The following is a 23,116-nucleotide window of genomic DNA, read 5'->3' on the forward strand; positions in this document are numbered from 1 at the left end:
CAGTAAAAAATCTACAACCAACATTCCAAGGATCTGCTAATCCTGGAAGAAGGTGATATCGTAAGACTCAAACCCTATAAACTAGGGGATACCATAAGGCAGCGAACAACAGTCCAGAAACGACTGCATAAGAGATCATACGAAGTTGAGACAGTCAGGATTCTAATCCGACGTAATCAAGTTGATCTAAACAAGACCGGAGAACTACCTCCACACATAACTCCAGAGAAACCACCAGACGCGGAGAAGACAGAAACTGTGGCAACCTCTGCTGACACAGAAAAAACCAACACAACATACATCACCAGGAAAAGATGCAACTCGTAAAACTAGAAGTGATGCCCACAATGTACATATTGAAAAGAAAGACACTTCTGAAAGAAACACCATCACAAAGACTAGGGCAGGCAGAGCTGTCAGACCGCCGGAAAGAACCGTACGGCGAGTATGTCACAAAATAATGTGTTTTGCTTTTGATGGACCTACCTGCTTATGAGAAGAAAGCATGTGAGGGCAGGGGAGGCCGGCTCTCTGGATGCTTTCAAGAGAGAGTTAGATAGGGCTCTTAAAGATAGCGGAGTCGGGGTATGGGGAGACGGCAGGAACGGGTTACTGATTGGGGATGATCAGCCATGATCACATTGAATGGCGGTGCTGGCTTAAAGGGCCGAATCGCCTACTCCTGCACCTATTGTCTATTGTCTGTTGAACATTAATTTATATTATTGAAATGTCACAAGTGTGACTATGATTGAAATTGTGAAATAAGACAGAACAGTTGTTTTATTCTGTTAAGGTAAACCATATTACTACGGTGTAATATTATGAAAAGTGCTAAAGTTTACTTTGTTTTGGAATCGTTGGAAATGTAATCCCAAAATGTCAAAAAGGAATGGATGTGACAATATCTATGTAATTTATGCGTATGAGCTGTACTCATTCTCGCACATGCTCAGTAAATCAGTCAGTGGCCTTTGACTTGGAAATAAATCATTCCTGTTTTTGATCCCAACATGTGTGTGTGTGCAACCATCTTTCTCTGTAAATTATGTGCTAGTTTACTTATTTTGTAAGCAGACAGATATCAAAACACTTGCCACTTGCTGCAACTTGTGGTCACTGACAACACGGGAGTCGATCATGCTAGAGAAAAATGTGGAATAAGGGGGTCCCCCAGACATGTTGAATAGTGCCTGGTTCTCATCCTATGTACTTTCTCTCAATGCTCTGCCAATATTTTCTGCAGTTATACTGCAACTGAGGTGAGTTTTCTGAGCTTTAACTCAGTTCCCAAAGGGCAGTGTGGCCACAATGTGGCAGCTCAGAAATAAGCTCTCAATGTGGCTCACACTGGGTTGCCTTTAAAACATGACCCTGTATGTGGAACACCATATAGACACAGGGAACTACAGGTGCTGGAGACTGCTGGAGTAACTCAGTGGATCACTAGTAGATCCGCAAGGTCCAAGGAAGGTGATAGCTGGAGGCCCACAGCAGTCAGGGACTTGCCTGGACTGACCAACACTCATTAGACTTAGAGCGCGAACAGGACTTTGAAAAATGGCACCAGAACCTGACACCTTTTGCATGCCGGGCTCTGTAGACTATTTCCGTACACTTTACTAATCGGGGATGTGCTTAGATATGGCAATATTTTACAGGAATGTATGTAAGAAAATAATTGAATGTGTGTTTGCACCTGTGATAATATAAGCACCTTTGAACCTTTGGATCAAAACAATACACACACCCCAGGTGATCTAAAGAAGGGTCATGACCCCAACCATTGCCTACACATATCCTCCAGAGATGCCTCCTGACACATTGAGTTACTCCAGCATTTTGTGGTCTCTGCAGAACACCATAGTTTTGCTTTTCATTATTTATTTTGCCTCATTTCATGAATTATTTTGAGAGATCCTAATACATGCACGCTAAATGAAGCACGTTCAATGCCATTAGAAAGGTGAAATCCATTTCCTTGCAAGTTTGTCTTTCAGAATATTACTGGTTTTATTAAAACGTTTTTTGTCAAACTATATTTTGATTTCATTCACAACACACAATGTCCATCACTGAAATGTTACAAAACGGGCATCGCATTGGCACAGCTGGTAGAGCTGCTGCCTCATAGCACCAGAGACCACGGTTCGGTCCTGATCTCGGTTACTGTCTGGGTGGAGTTTGCACTTTCTTTCAGTGGCCGTATGAATTTCCTCTGCGTGCTCTGGTCCCAAAGATGTGTGGGTTTGTAGGTTAATTGGCCTCTGGAAAAAAAACCTTAATGTGTAGCAAGGGTATGAAAACGTGGCATAAAATAGAACTAATTTGAGCAGGTGGCTCAAATCACCTGTGAAATCACACTCAAAGGTGTTTTGATCAGTGGTTGGCATGGACTCAGTGGGCCAGAGAACCTGTTTCCATACTGCATCAATAACAAAAATGGAGGGAAGCCATCTTTTGCATTGAATCTATGCTGGTTTCTAAGAGAACAATCACAGCAGTCCTATTCCCTAGTTCTTTCTGTGTAGCACTGTACATGATTCTATCTCATGTGCATATTCAAAACCCCCTTTAAGCCCCTGAATTATTCTGTGTTTTCCATCCTTACAGATAGTGAATTCCCGAGCATAAACATTTTCTGCATTTAATAAAATCTCAACACCTTCTTGTAATGCTGTGGCCGAAATCTTAAATTTTGCTCTCTGGTCCTTGAAACAGCCGCAAAGGGTATAGTTATCCTCAACATATATCATATCTAAACCGTTCATGATCTTGTTGTACACTGCAGCACATTATTATGATAAAGTACACTACAGTGACTCTTGTTAGTCATTTTGGGAAAATAATACGTGGACCTTGTGGTTCTTTCCCTTTCCAACAAACGACCACACTCAAACAAATGGGCAATGTATTCTTTCAATGTTTCTGTGACCTTAATGAGATAATTACCTGTGAAATATGCTTCATTATTTCGTATTATTATTAGTTGTTGGGGGTGGGAGATTGCAACCTTCACATGGTCCGCCCTGTTTCGACGAATGCAATCAACCTGGCGTGCAAAGTCAAATAGGAACAAATGGAACAAGATGTCCTACAACTTTCGGCCGTGCATGCCATATGCAAGAAGAAGATTAGTTGTTGCACTCAGTCCTTGGTATTTGCTGATTTGCTATCCTTGGATCTTCTTACAAGCAAAGTCAGCCCAAGACCTCATCTTAATATTATTTCAGAGGCTTTGAGCCACCCCAAAAACGTAGAAAATGGAAGCAGGAGTAGGCCATGCAGCCTTTCAAACATGTGAAACACACCCAAAGGAATAGGAATACGGAACGATGTATTGAAGGTAGACAAAAGTGTTGGAGAAACTCAGAGGGTGCGGCAGCATCCATGGAGCGAAGGAAATAGGCAACATTTCGGGCCAAAACCCTTCTTCAGACTGATGCAGGATGGGGTCGGGAAGAAGAAAGGAAGAGGAGGAGCCAGAGGGCTGAGGGAGAGCTGGGAAGGGGAGGAGACAGCAAGGGCTACCGGAAATTGGAGAAGTCAATGTTCAAGCCGCTGGGGTGCAGACTGTAGCTGGGGTGCGCTGGGGAAAGATGTATTCTTCTGTGCATGGCAGTTCTTTACAAAAACAAAGCCAGTTACAAAACCAGTGGAAGACTCACAGCACTTTGACTTCCCTCATGCCATCTTACTCAGGCCTTCCTCTCTCTCCAAGCTTCAAATCTCAAAGGTCATTAGCTTTTGTGCCCAAATGAAGAACTAGCTGCTCCCCTCCTCCTCACCACTGTACAAGAAAGGGTAGATTACTGCTGATATCCGATTGAAATGATGTGGGGCCCAAGATTACTCCTTTAAATGTATAACAAAATACTTTGTATCATTCTGTTAACTTTAATAAACATGCTAAGATGTTCAAATATATGCAAATTAATGCTTTTAGATGTTTATAGGACAATTTGTGTTTATTTCAGAGGTGTACTGTGTACATAGGAGAGGGCATTTGTGGTATCTATTTTTTATGATTGGTCAATGTGGACAATTTGGGCCACTGTTTCCATGCTGTCTGACTCTATGACACGGAGCATGACACTATGCTTCACGAATAACAATGGACTGTACGGGGACTGTATTTTGATTAGTACGGGTGTCAGAAGATATGGGGAGAAGGCTGGAGAATAGAGTTAGGAGGGATAGATAGATCAGCCATGATTGAATGGTGCAGTAGACTTGTTGGGCCTAATGGCCTAATTCTGCTCCTCATGATCTTATGACTGAGTGCAGAAAAAGCAAACATGACATTAGCAACCACCTAATCTTTGAGTGACAATTACCATATTGAATAAGATTTAATAATATTATTGTTTCCTTGTGCCTTTAAAAGGTGGAGGCATCTTTGAATCCCAAGGCAAGGAATGTTTCACAACAGCAGAAGTCACAGGCCCAGCGTCGCCGATGTACAGAATTGCTCAAGTATTTGACAGCTAACGACACCCCTCAGTCCCGGATAAATGAGCACAAAATTACTAGCAAAGACAAAAACGTCTCGAAAAAGAAGATACAGTTACAATCCCAACCATCATGCAACCTCCAAGGTAAGAAGACAGTTTATGATAATATCACCATGGATCTGAGTCTTTTATGCATACCATCCTGGGTTTTTGTGGTGTCATTTTGAGCTTCTTAATTCAAATGGAGTTAAAGTACAAATCTCTACATCTAATGATTAGGTTGGCACAGTGGCACAATGGTAGATTTGCTGCAAAGTAGCACCAGAGACCTGACTATGGTGCTGTCTGCACAGAGTTTGCATGTTCTCCTGTGAACACATGGGTTTTCTCCAGGTGCTCTGGTTTCCTCCCATTTTCAAAGGACGTGCAGGTTTATAGGGTAATTGGCTTTTGTGAAAAATTGCCCCTATGTGTAGAATAGAACTAGTGATCGCTGGTCAGCGTGGTGGGTCGAAGGGCCTGTTTCCATGCTGTATCTCTAAACTAAACTAAACTAAACTAAACTAAACTAAACTAAACTAATCTATGTGTACAATTTAGTTGCAGTGCTCATACATGGAGTTTTGAATCAGTGATCTAAAATAGTAAGATGAAATGAGAACTTACCAGTTTGAAGTTTGATCTGTATTTTATGAGGAGTTACGATGAGGGATACGTGAATAACCCGTCCAGCACGCATGAGCGACATACTTCAAAGCAGCGGTGTGGAATCACAGGAATAACACAATAATTGAAGTAAAGACAAGGAGAACTAAGTTACCAGTTGATCTCTATAATTGAGGGTGGGAGCGGAGGGCACGTAATCCCTCATCGTAACTCCTCATAAAATACAGATCAAACTTCAAACTGGTAAGTTCTCGTTTAATCTTACTATTTCACTTCGGAGTCACGTGAGTGACTACGTGAAGATTTTAAAGCTCTGTGATTTCAAACCGTGTAACAGTTCATACTTCACTCGCTGCCGAAGTCATTCGAGGGAGGAAGTATGTTATCGTAATCAACCATGAATCTGTTAGTAAAACAATAATGGTGTTATTAACAATAACAAGACAAAAATGCTCCCCCTTATATATTTTTTGTAGATTCTAATACTTTTTCTGCAAACGATACAGGTTCTGCCATCGGCTTGTTCTAAAAGTTTGGAACGTTTACTCCCTAGACCACCCCGCTGTAGCCAGGATGTGGTCCATAGGCACCGATGTGGATGCTGCCCTGGTGGAGTAAGATTTATACACATTGGTATTTACTCCAGCAACTCCCAGTACCTGCTTGAGCCACTTGAGATAGTTTGGCTTGTCACTCGACCATGAGGTTTCTTGTGGCAGACCCATAAGGCTTTTTCTCTCCCTCGAGGATTTCTTATTGTGTCGATGTAGTTCAATAAGTGGGTCATGACACATAACCGTGGTTCAGGTGGTTATGCCTGGAATTCCATGACTGGACCTGATGTTCCTGGTCTGCTCTGTTTGACCAGCCCCTGAATGGTAAATGTAACACGGTCTAGTGTTAACCATATTGTCCAATCGTAGTAGATGGAGGAACTGGACTCTTTGTGCTGAGACAAGTGCCATCAGCATGACCGTCTTCAGAGTTAGCTGTTCCAGGGTGAGGGACCTGGCTGGTGACCATCCCCAAAGGTACGTCAGGACCACACTGACATCCCAGATTTGGGTGTACCTAGGTCTGGGGGATTAGAGTTGAATATGCCTCTCCTGAATTTGATCACCAGCAGGTGGTACCCTATGGCCTGTTGTCCTGGTGCCTGAGTTAAGTAGGCTGACAGAGCACTTCTGGCTGTATTGATGGCGCAGTAGCTGAGTCCTTCATTGTGGTGAAGACCTGCCAGGAACTCCAGTACAGGTTTTGTTGTAGTTGAATATGTCGTTCCTGTATTTGAACAGTATCTTCCCACTTCTTGATGTTCACCAAGTATGTTCCCTAGTGGATATGCGATGGGATGCTATCATCGTGTCGATAGTGCTGTTTGACAATCCAGGCCCAGCAGTGGTCTTCCCAATTCTGCAACCCAGGCCCAGCAGTGGTCTTTTCAAATCTGCAACCCAGTAGTTTAATTTATCGTGGCATGGGTGGCTTATGCCTGAAACTGGGTGAGTTGATAAGTCTGGGCTACTGGGAAAATCATTAGGGTTTTGATGACCATGTCGAAGACCAATGGGAACCATGACAGTGGGTTTAGTCGGGTACTATCAAAATACCTGAAGCAGAGTCCATCTGTATTTTGCGTAGTACCCGACTGATGAGGCCGTAGTACCTGACTGATGCGGTAGAAAAAGCGGAGAACATAGAGATTAGATTCCCCCCCCTCCCCCTCCCTAGTTCAGCGGGAATGTATTCATTGCCGCTGCCTCAAAGTTTGGTTTCACGCGACATATATCGGTACGTAGTGATTCAATTGAAATACAAGGAATTCGATATTTGGTGTTCCATATTGCTTGTATTTTCAGCAAATACTTTGGTTTACAGTATTTAGCTCACCTGGTAGGTAAGTTGCTGATGGTCGAATATGTTTGACGACATACGGTTACCAATTGTTAAATAAATTGTCACATGATATCGATTTTATTCCGTCCAGGTGGTTTGGTATATGCCACCACTGTGATATTGTTAATTTATAAACGAACATGTAAAATGGTGCACTACTGAATAATATGCTTTTACCAATAGAACGTACTCAATATTTCCAACTGGGTTTTATGCCCAGTGTCTATAGTGATGACGACTCCAGATTAGTCCATTTGCCACCGTGTTCTGGGTATGGGTATTTAGTTTAAACACTAGCACCTTAGCTCTAATGGAAAGGTTCAAGTTAAGTAGCTGGTAATGCTGCTACTAATTCCCAATTACTCTAGCCACTTTGTTGAATGGTTGGTTTATTGTTACCATTAATTGTTACAGGTTGTGTCATACGCTGACTCTCCTTATGGCAATGTTATAGAGAGTGGGTAGAGTTAATTGAATACCAGATAGTCAATAGTTGTGGATGGTGTCAACGTAGATTTATCTGGATTGTATGACAGAGCCCAGGATAAATAAGTTTTAGTAGCTAATGCTGCTGATTAGCTATTTCCATGGATTTGTCTGCCGTTAATATCATAGAGACATGCCATGACGATATGTTCCTTAAAAGTGTCAGGGCTGGTTTGAATATCTGGAAACAGTTTTGGCTCATATTAGCCATTGTCAATAATTTATACTGCCATAGTTACCCCATCCAGGTAAATTGTGGTATCTCTGAAAATCTTTATCAGTGGGTACTGAATAGTATGCATCTTTTAAGTTGATGTCTACCATAAAGTATCCTAGGAAATCCATGGTTAGCAGTTACAAGTTTCCATAAGTGTGTAACCTGGTGAAAATACTCTCCAGTTAGCTAGTCCCTCATGTTCTTTTTTAGTGGGAGGGTAGACCCCTTTGGGGTGCATGCTGAACTGGTGGTAGGTTTCTTAATTCAATTTTTATCCTTGAATACTTTTGATATATAACTACCAAGTGTGATAGTTCTTCATGTTCCCAACCCAGGTGTGATTTCCTCCCTCCCCCTGTTAGTACAAACCCTTCACCTTTTATGTGATGGTAGGAACCATACTTATCTGTCTTTACTGTTGTTTAGTGGTGTGTTCATTTCTTCGGTTTCTGGTTCCTTGTCTGTAGGGATGGTGTTGTTGGGGGGTGGAGCATTTTCCATGGGGCCCGCTCTGGTCCCTGGCCTGAAAAGGCTTACGGGGGTTGGCATGCGGGCCCCGAGCTTTCACCAGTACCATTAAGTAGACGCCTACTGGTGGACGCGTGGAGGTACTGCTGTCTGGTTTTGTGTGGTGCTCATTCCAGGCCCTGCCCTCTTGATGCCGAATATCTTGGACACTTCGTCCCTCTGGAATGAGCATGCAAAAATGATAGCCGACGTCAGGGGTATCAAATGCAATTTGGGTTTTTAAAATGCCATGCTCAATGTACCCCCCAATAATGGTGGGCACTTTGAGTAAATGCAATTTTGGGGAGGCGTGATGAAATCCAACGCCTCATGACTACCTGTCTTGGAGAGGTTTTTTGGAAAGAACAGGTAGTAAGCTGGCCGTCAGTTTAGACTGAAAAGCCATCTCGCTAGTGGTGGAGCCACATAGCGGCCACACCCAGCAGCTCTTCCTGATCCTGTACCTCAAGCATACTCCCGATGTTGTTCAGCCAGTGACCCCTCTTCTTGACCAGCCCAGCCCTGGTCGCCATCGATCCCTCGATAAGGGAGATGGCCAGTGCTGTTAGTGCACTGGAGCGGGAGTGCTCCCTAGGCGAGCTTGCCCCTGCTCCCGAGGCAAGTCTCGCTGGAGTTTTTGGCTCCATGACCTTACTCTAGGCTTGGAGAACAGACACTTACTTGCTCTCGGGCGGTAGTTTGATGTGCCGGTTCCATCTTCCGTGTCTATCTCCAGCCCGAGGTTTGGCTCTGACTTTGCTGCTAGAGGCTGCCTGCCGTTTTCGGGTGGCATCTGCGGTTCTCGGCCGGCGAGTCTCTTTGTTGGGAGAATGCAGGGATTAATTACCGGCTGGTTTTTGAATTTCCCTCCAGTCCGCTGCTGTTGGTAGCGGAGCGGACTGGGCATCGGCTCAGTACCCTGACTGTGGACCGCAGCGTATGCAGTCCAGATGCCGCCTCTCCCCCCTCCACTGACAGAACGCTCCTTCCCTGGAGTCGAACGGGGGCCACTTCTCTCTGTTCTGCTTTGCTCTCTCCAGTTTCCCCTGGAGCAATAAAGAGGAGCAAGGTTTGTAAACTCGAACCTGTGGGGAAGTACTTACCTAACGGTCCGTTCTTTCAGGCTTGTAGCGGGAGCGCCCGTACTCCCGTTCGTCGCTGTTGCATCTGCGTGAACGCTCATGTCGTGCATGCGTGCTGGACGGGTTCTTCACGTAGTCACTCACGTGACTCTGAAGTAAAATCATGAGTTCATAGCCCACAATATCAGCTGAGGAATTTAAAGTAAAGCTATTAAATTAATCTGAATAAAAAATGCTAGTCTTAACAGTGGTATTCAAGAAACTATTGGGGGTAGAATGTTGTATTGACCAATTAGGATTATTAAAGTCCTTCAGAGAAGAAAATCTGAGATAATTTCTTGATCGTGCGTGACTCGGCAAATTATCCTGGATTATAGAGTCATGGAATCATATAGTTCGGAAATAGGCCCTTTGGTCTAACTTGTCCATGTAGACCAAGATGTCCCATCTAAGCTATTCCTATTTGCCCGTGCTTGGCCTCTATCCTTCTAAACATGAATTAATGTGCCTGTCTAAATGCCATTTAAATGTTATTTTACCTGCCTCAATAACTGATTCTGGCAGCTTGTTCCATATACCTAACATGCTCTGTGTGAAAACATTGTTCCCCAGGTTCCTATTAAATCTTTGCCTGCTCACCTTAAATCTATACCCTCTAGATCTTGATTCCCCTACCCTGGGAAAAAGACTGTGCATTCACCTAACTGTGCATTCATCCTCTCATGATTTTATACAGCTCTATGAGATTACCTCTCAGTCTTCAGATGTTCCAAGGGATGAAGTCCTAGCCTGTCCAACCTCTCCCTTATAGCTCAAGCGCTAGATTCCTGGCAACATCCTCGTAAACCTTCTCTGCACTCTTTCCAGCTGAACAACATATTTCCTACAGCAGTGTAACCAAAAGTGAACACGGTAGCACAAATGTCTTGTACAACTGCAACATAACGTCTCAATTTATATACTCAGTTGGACACGCACAGTACAGCAGATGCTGGAAACTTGAGTAAAACACAAAATGTTTTCAGCTGTCTCAGCTGACTCAGCTGTCAGGCAATATCTGTGGAGGATAGGGATTTCTGGTTCGGACCCTTCTTCAGATTGATTATAGTAGCAGGAACAAGCTGGAAAAGAGGTGGGGGGCATGGAACAAAATCTTGAGAGAGATTGGCAGTCAAATTTCCCTCACCTGTATCCATTTATCACCTGTGGCACGGTGGCACAGCAGGATGAGTTGCTGCCTTATGCCCCTGTCCCATTTAGGAAACCTGAACAGAAACCTCTGGTGACCTTGCGCCCAACCCAAGGTTTCCGTGAGGTTCCCGGAGGTGTTGGTCACTCTCGCTAATGGTCAAAAGTGGTTTCCGCATAGTCGAGGCTGCTTCTATGTTCCTGCAATTATTTCATCAAAATCAAAACCGGCCTCGATTAAAAATAGGTTGCAGTTTGGTCGAAGCCAGTGGAGTGGGGTCGCTATTTACTTACAGGCAGTCGAAGGCAATCTCCTTCACTGACCGGCCATTATGATTGGCTCATTGGAGTTTTCAGCAAAGATCTTTGGTTTTCAGGACCTAAAAGATCCGCTGGAAGGTAAAATGCCCGCTAACTTTATTAAGCTTCTTAAAACTGTCTCCACTCCTTCTCCCCTCCCCCTCCCCCCTTCTATCCCCTTCTCTTCCCCTTCTCTCTCCCCTTCTTTATCCTTCTCTCCCCTTCTTTCCCCTTCTCTCCCTCCCTCTCGCGCTCTCTAAAGGACTTACCGTGCTCTGTGACAGCCGTTTACCTTCCTCTTCATCGCGCAGACAGCGCTCCTCCACTGTCCCTGGCCCCCACCTTCGCGATGTGTGTGTGTGTGTGTGCCTGTGCGTGTGCGTGTGTGTGTGTGTGTGTGTGTGTGTGTGTGTGTGTGTGTGTGTGTGTGTGCGTGTGTGTGTGTGTGTGTGTGTGTGTGTGTGTGTGTGTGTGTGTGTGTGTGTGTGTGTGTGTGTGTGTGTGCGCATGTGTGTGTGCGTGTGTGTGTGTGTGTGTGCGGTCAGTAGCAAAGAACCTGTAGGATCTTTGGTCAGTAGATGCAGCTCACGCTTCGGTCGAGGCTTTCCAGACGAGTGACCAAAATCTCTGGCGACTCATGGAAACCTTGGGTGGGGCGCAAGGTCACCAGAGGTTACCGTTCAGGTTTCCTAAGTGGGACAGGGACATTACAGCACTTGCGGCGCCAGCCACCCGGGTTTGATCCCGACTATGGGTGCTATCTGTACAGAGTTTGTATGATCTCCCCATGACCGTGTGGGTTTTCTCAGAGATCTTCGGTTTCCACACTCCAAAGACGTCCAGGAATGTGGCTTAATTGGCTTGGTATTAGCATAAATAGTCCCTAGTGTGTGTAAGGTAGCGCTAGTGTGCGGGGATCGCTGATCAGCACGGACTTGGTGGGCCGAAGGGCCTGTTTCCATGCTGTATCTCTAAAAATAAAATCATAAACCTGTCAGGCTTTGTCCCAACTCCACCTCTTTTCCAGCCTACTCCCCCCCACTACGATAAGCTGAAGAGTCCTAACCAAAAATGTGGCCTGTCCTTGTCCTCCACAGATGCTGTCTGACCAGCTGAATTACTTCAGCATTTTGTGTTTTATTCTACACTCATTTCCTTGACATATGAAAACTAACATGCCAAAAGCCTTAATCTCCCTATCTGTAACCCCACGTTCAGGACACCTCTGTTAGTGCTTCACTGGAAATACCCTACTGTACTCACAACTTTCTGCAGAGTGTGTGCTAATTTATTCCAGACCACTGCACCTGTGCACTGCAGCATAGGACTATGTAATAGATGAGATCCTGACCTATTTAAGCTCCTGCCTCCCTGGGTGGTTTCTTATTGTGCTGAGCTGAGAGGCAAGATTTTCACTTGGCTCTCTCACATATTGCAATCAGTAATCAAACCGTCTGTTTTAGCCAAATTAGTTGAGGATAAGCACTAATCAGGAAACCAGGGAGGATCATCTTCCTCTGACTTGTATAATGCTATGAGATTGTTTACATTCACCTAAGAGCATATATGGTGTGAATATTGCATGTAGAGCAAGATAAGCTTTTACAAAGGTCTTTTTTAAACCTAAGAAGACACTTAAGTAGCTAAGTAGCGGATTGGACTTTTCTTCACTCCAACAGAAGGGTTCCAAGCAAAATGTTAACGTCTCTCCTGGATGGTGGAAGTTTCCTCATGTTGTATACTTTAGCATGTTCCGTTTATGTGGTAAACTCATTTTTCTTTTCTTTTAATCCCATCTGCCACAACATCCTTTGTTGCTTTTAATTTAATTGGAAAAGGAAGTGTAAAATTCCACATATTTAAGATCATTAATAATTCCAGTATTTTTGTTTTCAATTTTGACAGCGAGACCAACAACACTCTCTCTGCCCTTGACACCAGAATCATCAACGTAAGTGTTTCAAACTAATAATATCGGACTACTCATATTTGGAAGAGCAATGCATTTGATACTTTTTTAACTGCAAAACTAAGGAATAAAACACCTTTTTTAGTGATCCAAAAGGTTCCCCATTTGAAACCAAGACCATTGAACGTACGTTGAGCGTGCAACTATCTGGTACTGCTGGTAAGACCTCTTTTTGCTTTACTTTGCATTATCTGTTAATTGTCTGTTAAAATTGAATCAGCAATTCAGTAACAGGATTAGAATTTCCAAGCATAATGTTGTTTCCCTGATATGTTCTCCAGAGTGTTTTATGATATGATTTGAATTCTTTGCAGGCTAAACTTCACTGAAGAGTTTTTTTTTACTCATACAAATTAGTATATCAAGGGTAGTGGCTGTTCAAAGTGTTCAACAATATCTCGTGACACATCAATTGAAACACAAATGCACGATAAAATGCGGAGGTAGAGTCATGGAGCATGGAGACAGGCTTCTTGGCCTTATGAATCTATGCCAATTATCAAGTATCCATTCACACTAATCTTATTTCTTTTGCTAACAATCTGCTATTTAAACAAATTTATATAAATTTACATTATCTCAAGAGAAATAAAATACAGTTCAATTGTGGTTTCACATCCTAACATGCTTTCTGGCCGATTAAGTATTTTCCAGCTTGATTAACTGTTACAAATACATATTTGGGCTAGAAATGCAACTCCACCCTGATAGAATGTTACACATAGAGGAGTAGGCCACTCGGCCCTTCGAGCCTGCACACCCTTTCAATATGATCATGGCTGATCATTCAACTCAGTATCCTGTACCTGCCTTCTCTCCATACCCCCTGATCCCTTTAGCCACAAGGGCCACATCTAACTCCCTCTTAAATATAGCCAATGAACTGGCCTCAACTACTTTCTGTGGCAGAGAATTCCACAGATTCACCACTCTCTGTGTGAATTTTTTTTTCTCATCTCGGTCTCAGTCACTTATCCTTAAACTGTGATCCCTTGTCCTGGACTTCCCCAACATCGGGAATAATCTTCCTGCATCTAGCCTGTCAAATCCCTTAAGAATTTTGTACGTTTCTATAAGATCCCCCCTCAATCTAAATTCTAGGGAGTTCAAGCCGAGTCTATCCAGTCTTTCTTCATATGAAAGTCCTGCCATCCCAGGAATCAGCCTGGTGAACCTTCTCTGTACTCCCTCTATGGCAAGAATGTATTTCCTCAGATTAGGAGACCAAAACTGTACGCAATACTCAAGGTGTGGTCTCAGCAAGGCCCTGTACAACTGCAGTAGAACCTCCCTGCTCCTATACTAAAATCCTTTTGCTATGAGTGCTTACATACCATTCGCTTTCTTCACTGCCTGCTGCACCTGCATGCTTACTTTCAATGACTGGTGTACCATGACACCCAGGTCTCGTTGCAGCTCCCCTTTTCCTAATCGGCCACCATTCAGATAATAGTCTGCTTTCCTGTTCTTGCCACCAAAGTGGATAACCTCACATTTATCCACATTATACTGCATCTGCCCACTCACCCAACCTATCCAAGTCACCTTGTAGCGTCCTAGCATCCTCCTCACAGCTGACACTGCCCCCCAGCTTCGTGTCATCCTCAAACTTGGAGATGTTGCATTCAATTCCCTCGTCCAAATCATTAATATATATTGTAAATAGCTGGGGTCCCAGCACTGAGCCTTGAGGTACCCCACAAGTCACTGCCTGCCATTCTGAAAAGGACCCGTTTACTCCTACTTTTTGCTTCCTGTCTGCCAGCCAGTTCTCTATCCACATCAACACTGAACCCCCAGTACCGTGTGCTTTAAGTTTGCATACTAATCTCTTATGTGGGACCTTGCCAAAAGCCTTCTGAAAGTCCAGATATAACACATCCACTGGTTCTCCCTTATCCACTCTACTAGTTATATCCTCGAAAAATTCTATAAGATTCGTCAGACATGGTTTACCTTTCATAAATCCATGCTGACTTTGTCCAATGATTTCACCACTTTCCAAATGTGCTGCTATCCCATCTTTAATAACTGACTCTAGCATTTTCCCCACTACCGATGTTAGACTAACTGGTCTGTAATTCCCCATTTTCTATCTCCCTCCCTTTTTAAAAAGTGGGGTTACATTAGCTACTCTCCAATCCTCAGGAACTACTCCAGAATCTAAAAAGTTTTGAAAAATTATCACTTATTCATCCACTATTTCTGGGGCTACTTCCTTAAGCACTCTGGGATGCAGCCTATCTGGCCCTGTGGATTTATCGGCCTTTAATCCATTCAATTTACCTAACATCACTTCCCGACTAACCTGGATTTCACTCAGCTCCTCCATCTCATTTGACCCCTGGTCCCCTGCTATTTCCGGCAAATTATTTATAACCATATAACAATTACAGCACGGAAACAGGCCATCTTGGCCCTTCTAGTCCTTCACTTTCTTAGTGAAGACATAACCAAAGTCGTTATTCAATTGGTCTGCCATGTCCGTGTTCCCCATGATCAATTCACCTGTTTCTGACTGCAAGGGACACACTGCTTGCACCCGCTGAGTTTCTCCAGCATTTTTGTGTACCTTTGTTTTAACTAATCTTTTTCTCTTCAAACTAAACTTTTTCTCTTCACTTTTGCTTGTGGATGTCTTTGCATTTGTTGCTAACATCAAATGCTTATTTTAGTTGAGATGTTTTCTCACTGGCACTGTTCTTCCTGCACCATACCTACCCAATTGATACTGATATTAATGCAATGCTCAAAATAGATCCAGTAAGATTTTTTTCATGAAGATAGACACAAAAAGCTGGTGTAACTGAGCAGGTCAGGCAGCATCTCTGGAGAAAAGGAATAGGTGATGTTTCGGGTTGAGACCCTTCTTCATACTGAGAGTCAGGGGGAAGGGAAATGAGAGGTATAGACAGCGATATGTAGAGATATAGAACAAATAAATGAAAGATATGTAAAAAGTAATGATGATAAAGGAGACAGGCCACTGTTAGCTGAGGGCCAGGTGAAACGAGTTGCAGACAATGAGACTCAACAAGACGACTTTGAAGCCATTACAATGCCTTGGGTGGGGGAATGATGGAAATCGAGGGTTGCAAGGATTACTTGAAGTTAGTGAAATCAATATTTCTACTGCCGGGTTGTAAGCTGCCCAAGCAAAATATGAGATGTGGTTCCTCTAATATGCATCTGGCCTCACTCTGACAATGGAGGAGGCCCAGGACAGAAAGGTCAGCATGGAAATGGGAAAGAGAATTAAAATGTTTGGCAACCGGGAGATCAGTTAGGCTCAGGCAGACTGAGCGAAGGTGTTCAGAGAAACGATCGCCCAGTCTACGTTTGGTCTCGCCAATATATAAGATTCCACTTCTTGAACAACGGACACAATAGATGAGGTTGGAGGAGGTGCAAGTGAACCTCTGCCTAACCTGAAAGGACTGTCTGGATCCCTGGATGGAGTCATGGAGGAGATATAGGGACAGATGTTGCATCTCCTGCGGTTGCAGTGAAAGGTACCTGGGAGTGTGGTGGTTTGGGTGGGAAGGGATCAGTTAACCAGGGAGTTGCGGAGGGATCAGTGAGAAGAGGAAAGGGGTGGATATGGGAAGATGTGACTAGTGGTGGGATCCCGTTGGAAGTGGTAAAAATGTTGGAGGATTATGTGCTGCATGCGACGGCTGATAGGGTGAAAGGTGAGGACTAGGGGGACTCTGTCCCTGTTGGGGCTAGGGGGAGAGGGAACAAGAGTGGAGCTGCGGTGTATCGAGGCAACATGTGTGAGGGCCTCATCTATGATAGACAGTTCCACCTACTCTCGAAGTGAATCTGAAAGCACTCTCCTTTCCCTATGCTGTTATTGCCACAATTATTCTTGAAGTAACGACGTGTGGATGGGAGAGTGCTGCTTGTGTTTTTCACATATCCTTCTACAAGCTGGCTCCTTAGTTCACGACTATGAGGCGAAGTGCTGGCAATTGTGTGATCATGCAATGGATTGAGAGAATAGCTCAAGCTAAAAATGAGAGAGCACCTTGTCGTGCTAGACAATGCTGTTAAATGAACCTCTCTATGGAAGTTTATGATCTCTATGGCTTTTTAAAAAAAAGTATTAGAACATCCCACAATGCTATATTAACACCATGCAAAGCAAAAGGAGAATTTCGCTGCTATTTTGCTTGCACCCTGCTTTTAAGATATGTATTATAACCCCTGCTTTCTCATGCAAATGCTAGTCAAATTAATCATAATGGCATAAACTGCACGTTAAATTTTACACTACACAGTATTTCAAAAGTTTTTGATATATTTTTTGTTATTTTATATTTCGTTATCACCATAATTAATTCAACGTCTCAATTTCACTGATCTATTATACAGAAACAGCATTGTAAAAGCTGAATATTCAATCGTGAGCAATGGAAAGTAGTATTTATTTCTCTCTCGAGGTTAATCTTTATAACTCACTCACCGTTTTGTCATTTGTGAGTTACGTTCTCTTTTCTCAAACATCTCATCAAGCACAACTGAGTATTTTGAAATGACTGTATAAGATTTGTGCATTGATCAGTTAAAGCACTTTTCATAACCACTGCAAGGATTGAAAAAATGCCTTTAAAGTGCTTCATTACATCCAATTTTAGTGATGAAGTCAAATATGCCATCCCTAATTTGAATACTTTGAATATGAATTTGAGTCTATTTGGATCATATTATATATGTAAGAAGGAACTGCAGATGCTGGTTTAAACTGAAGAAAGACACAAAAAGCTGGTGTAACTCAGCAGGACAGGCAGCAACTCTGGAGAAAAGGAATGGGTGATGTTTCTGGTCGAGATGGATCTCGATCAGAAACGTCACCCATTCCATCTCTCCAAAGATGCTGCCTGTTCTGCTGAGTTACTCCAGCTTTTTGTTTCTTTCTTTGGATCATATTATAGTTGTGCGTTGCCTTCCTATGAATGAAATATAGTGAACATTCAGTTTTTTCTTGATCTTGACCTATTGTATTATTTTATATTTTTTATCTGAAAGAAAATCTCTATGCTAATGAAATGATCAGATGTTGTGTATTTCGTGAATGTTTGTATAGAAGACTGGGATCATTGTATTAGGCACTTTGTATTAGACAATTAGGCAGAGAGTATTGGGTCTCTTTGCTTAATAATTTAAATCAATATAAATAAAATAATGGAGACACAAACATGCGTAAATACTGGAATTTTGAGCAAAAAATCAAAACTCAGGCAGCACCTTTGGAGGGAACTAGACAGATAACATTTCAGGTTGAGAGCCTTCGTCTGAAGAAGGGTTCTGCTCCAAAATGCCATATGTCTATTTTCCTCAGCAGATACTGTCTGACCTGCTGTGTTCCTCCAGCACTTTTTGTTTTGTTCATATCAACGGTCAGAAGGTAGAAGAATGGATGAGGGGTTGGCTGAAGGATAATGAACAGGGAGCCAGAGTACATTTTCAGGTTGGCAGCCATAACCATATGGTCCCTCAGGAATCAGAACTGGTCATTTCAAAATGTATGTCAATGACCTAGATGAACAGATAATTAATAATCTATCAACATTTGTTGTGGATGCAAAATAAGCCTAAGGGCCTGTCCCACTTACACAACCTTTACAGGCGACTGCCGACACCTGTGATAGGTCGCCGAAATTTTCAACATGTTGAAAATTCAGCGGTGACCAGAAAAACGCTACGACTCTTTGAAGACCTCTCACGACCATAGGAGACCTCTCACGACCTCTCACGACCTCTCATGACCTCTCACGACCTATCACAGGTGCCGGCAGTCGCCTGTAAAAGTCGCGCAAGTGGGACAGGCCCTTTAGAAAGGAAGCCGTGAGGAGGATGCATGAGGGCTGTACCCCTTGACAGATCTTGTCTGCATCTGCAGGTTATGTGGCTGTTAAGAAGATGATAAATGGAGTTTAGTATGAAAAGTTTAGAAGATTTTAACATTGGTAAGAAGAACAGAAAAACATTTTGAATGCTGGTGTACAGAGGGAACATGGAGTGCTGCCTCATTAGACATAGAAATTAATTGTGCAGTTACAGCAAGCAGTAAGGATTGCAAGTAATAAGTTAGCCGTTATTGCAAGGCTATCAGAGTCAACAATTAAAGATGCCTCATTGCTATTATACATGTTTTTGTTGGGACCTTAGTTGGAATACAGTGTGCAGTTTCAGTCCCCATACCCAAAGAAGGATGTGCCTACGTTTGGCCTATACGTTTGGCCTGGAGTTTAGTAAAATGAGAAACTGATCTCTTTGAAAGATGCATGAATCCAAGATACTGTAAATCATTATAGATGCTAAAAGACTCTTTCTTGGGCTGAATAATTTTGTACTAAGAACTCATAGTTTAAGTAATGAGGGTCAACCATATAGAATTGAGATGAAGAGAGATTTCTTCCAAATTCGCCTCAAGGGTGCAACATAGGATCTGCCATAAACTCATGGAATAACTGGACAAGCACACAAGGCTTTGTGGCCACTCTAATTTCCATGTCTTCCATTCTTGATGTCAAATTACACAGTATACCTCAGAAAGGGTGTTTTAGTGCAGTGACATGTAGCGAAGAGCTTTAAAGCATACTGTAATTTCATGGATCTAACTCGAAAGGAAAGACAGGAGAAATACAAATGAATCGTTGAGAAACATCAAATGACTTTTCATCTTACAGTCTGCATTGCACATAATGAATCTTTGCATTGCCACTCTGAATAACATTGATGTGGTGGATGCCACAGTGTCAGCATTCATCACTAGTACCACATTAAACTGTGCATGTATAATAATGAAACGGTAAAAACCATGAATAGAAAGTCACAAAAATAAATAATTCCATTGATGAGCAAATTACAGAGATACCCCTAACCTACGTCTTTGTCGGGGAGTTATTTAGAGAGGAACTAGAACAGCCCAACTGCAATGATGGGCTCAATCTTGGATCAGTATTCAGGTGAGGCCTTCTAAGTTGTTTTGACTTGAGCTCCAGCATTTCAATTCTCTCCCCAGGACTCTAACCCTCTCGCCACAATCCCCAAATCACCAGCAAAGAAGTAGGGTGCAGGGTTCTTTGTCCTCATGCCAGGTCACCCATGGCATTCACAACTTCCAGCATCTGTTGTAGTTAAGCATCTTAAAATCTCCTGTCATGCCAACACTAAGCACCAGTTAGTCAACATTGCACACAACATATGAATTAATGTGCACAACTGTACACACGTATACAAGTTTGCATCACATATTCACTTAATGCTTTGTATGATGAGCATCGGTGAATTAATTCTGTGGTGACAACGCAACAAATGATATGAATTTCCTGCATTTCCATTTTCAGTTCATTGTTTAGGAACTCAAATTTAGAGATGCTAGATTTTTCAGGAGGTAAGATAGGGATAATTCTTTAAAATTAAATTAATGGGATATTATAGCTGTTGAGAAATAAAGTGTTGCAAAAATAAGATTCCATTAAAGTCCCCTCTACCACATTTACTATACACATTTAGCACAGGCATCCATGGTCACATTTCTACTCCACAATATTATGGAGGCATGTTAGCACAATGGAATGGGTTAATTTCAATTAAAATATGTGAGAGAATTTGCAAATTTGTTCAAATGAGTGAAAAACAATGTTAAAATGGGTGTCAGGAATTTTTCTTCAGGCAACCTCTGATCAACATATGGAATGAAATTCACGGTAGAGTGCGGAGGTGAAGATTCTGGTATCATTGAAACAACAACTGAATGTAGTCAATTCAACTTTATTGTCATTGCACAAATACGAGTATAGGTACAACAAAATGCAGTTTGTAGCCATTGGATTTCCAGTAGATGAGTGGTAGCTTACTGATCCTCCCATCTTCCAAATATTTTATCTTGTACCCACAATGTCCATTCTTAATTTAGTAGTAGATTTATTTAATAATTAATACTTAATGACTTACTATGCACTTAAATAAGAATTTGCGCAATTGGATTAATTAATACATTGGTGATTCATATAATTAATGTTTATGATATTTGCTTTATTTAATGAACATTTTTTCTGTTTTCAATTAACATAGAAGCAAGTGGTCTTGGAAAAGGTTAATGGAGTTCACTGCAGATAAGTGTGAGGTGTTGCATTTTTTAAAGTCATATCAGGAAAGGATCTTCACAGTGAATGGCACTGCCCTGGGGAGTGTTGTAGAGCAGAGGGATCTAGGAGTGCAGGCACATAGTTCCTTGAAAGTGGCTTCACAGGTGGTCAAGAAGGATAATGATACATCGGCCTTCATCAGCCAGGGTATTGAGGATATAAGTTGGGATGTTGTAGTACAGTTGCACAAGATGTTGATGCGGCTACATTTGGAGTATTCTGTTGGTCACCCTGCTATAGGAATGATGCTGTTAAGCTGGAAAGAGCGCAGAGACGATTTACGAGTACGTTATCAGGACTTGAGATATTGAGCTATTCGGAGATGTTGGGCAGGCTTGGACTCATTTCATTGAGCGCTGGAGGATGAGGGGTGATCTTTCCGAGGTGTATAAGATCATGATGGAAATATATATGGTAAATGCACAGAGGTTTACGGTGAAAGGGGGATGATTTATTAGGAACCCAAGTGGCAACTTTTTCACACAGAGGGTGGTGGGTATTTGGAACAAACTGCCAGAGGAGGTAGTTGAGCCAGGTACTATAACAAAATTTAAAAGACATTTGGACAGGTACGTGGATAGGAAAGGTTTAGAAATATATGGACAAAACACGGGCCGGTGGAGTTAGTGTAGATGGGGCATCTTGGTCAGCATGGGAAAGTTGGGCCGAAGGGCCCAATTCTGTGCCGTGTGACTCTCTGACTTTAGTAATTTTAATTGCAAGTGGTTTTCAGGTCCATGCTAGCAAGGCCTACACATCAACCCTTACCTAATGCTGCTGATTTGAAAGTAAACACCTGAGCTGTATTTATAACCACTGGCCATCCATCAGCCTGAATTCACCAGCTGGCTCATTGCCAACTGGTAGGTAAGTGATGGGGACAAAGATGGAGAAAATCTAGGGAAGTAAAGGGTAATACTTTTGTTTAGTGACCTCTTAAACCTTGATGCGTGGAACAACGACCGTGATGCCCTACTTAGAATGGATTTAAGAATCACGGGAATCTCACTGAAGTAATAAGCCTCCCAGTTAGGAATGCCATCCGTCATCTAACAGGGTTAGAAAATCCCCCATGGGTAATAATGGAGTGAGTTATTGACCTGTTTCTCTAACTGACTATCTCAATCTCATAGGCTTCATAATAGGACTTGTAAATGCAAAGAATGCAAAGATGTGCAATTGAATTGTTTTGCATTAGCAAACAAAGAAGCTTACGAATATTTATTTGATGGAAGTAATGTTTTTTTTAGTTGAATAGCTTCAGAAAGCTTTGCAAAACCATTCCCTGGAAAATGATCATTCTCGACTGCCAACAACCTCTGTAGAGCTGGTAATCAATTTGAATTGAGGTAATGTCCTAGAAAACATTCAATGGGCCAGGCAGCATTATGTGAAAAGAAAAACTCAATTCATATTAAATTGTTAGATCAACAAACTAACACAACCCGAACACTGTTTTTAACAGTAGATTAATTCCAAAATGTCTATTTAACCCATCACACAAATTCACACAAATAAATGAAGAGATAAATTAACCAGATTTATTTATCAAATAATCCAGGTAATAAATGCCAAGCAGTGTCCTTTGGAGAAATATATCCTTAAAATGCAACAAATTAAACAGTTTAATTGCTTGTCTCATAATGAGGTATACTCAGTAATCATGTGTAATTTTATAACACTTTTGGTACATTGCTTTTGGTACAATGGCCTTCATCAGTCAGGGTATTGAGTATAGACGTTTTGATATATAAGAAGGAACTGCAGATGCTGGTTTACACAACATGCTGATAGACACAAAATGCTGAGGACTCTTCTTCAGACTGAAGAGTCTTGATCCAAAATGTCAACCATTCCTTCTATCCAGAGATGCTGCCTGTCCCGCTGAGTTACTCCAGCATTTTGTGTCTATAGAAGTTGCGGTATTATGTTACAGTCGTACAAGACATTGGTGAGACTGCATTTGGAGTGCTGTGTTTAGTTTTGGTCACCTTGCTAGAGGAAGGATGCTGTTCAGCTGGAAAGAGTATAGAGAAGATTTACAAGGATGTTGCCTGGACTTCAGGGCCTTAACTATAGGAAGAGGATGGGCAAGCTAGGATTGTATTACTTGGAGCACGTGAGGCTGAGGGGTGATCTTATAGGGCGTAGATGTCTATAATATCATGAAGGGAACGCAGAGAAACTTTCAC

The 23,116-nt window shown here is 42.3% G+C and overlaps 1 protein-coding gene across 3 annotated transcripts in view; it reads left to right on the forward strand.

The window, feature by feature from the left end:
• The window catches only part of ppargc1a (peroxisome proliferator-activated receptor gamma, coactivator 1 alpha), a 569,866-nt gene that overhangs the window by 503,408 nt on the left and 43,342 nt on the right, over positions 1–23,116 (forward strand). For all 3 annotated transcript variants that reach the window (XM_055638229.1, XM_055638246.1, XM_055638238.1), the window contains exons 5-7: positions 4,388–4,598; positions 12,702–12,747; positions 12,851–12,924. In XM_055638229.1, coding sequence (XP_055494204.1) covers positions 4,388–4,598; positions 12,702–12,747; positions 12,851–12,924 — 331 coding nt within the window. The remainder of the gene's footprint in view (positions 1–4,387; positions 4,599–12,701; positions 12,748–12,850; positions 12,925–23,116) is intronic.

The sequence above is a fragment of the Leucoraja erinacea genome, chromosome 1, assembly GCF_028641065.1.
Source record: "Leucoraja erinacea ecotype New England chromosome 1, Leri_hhj_1, whole genome shotgun sequence".
In the NCBI taxonomy this organism is placed as follows: Eukaryota; Metazoa; Chordata; class Chondrichthyes; order Rajiformes; family Rajidae; genus Leucoraja; species Leucoraja erinaceus.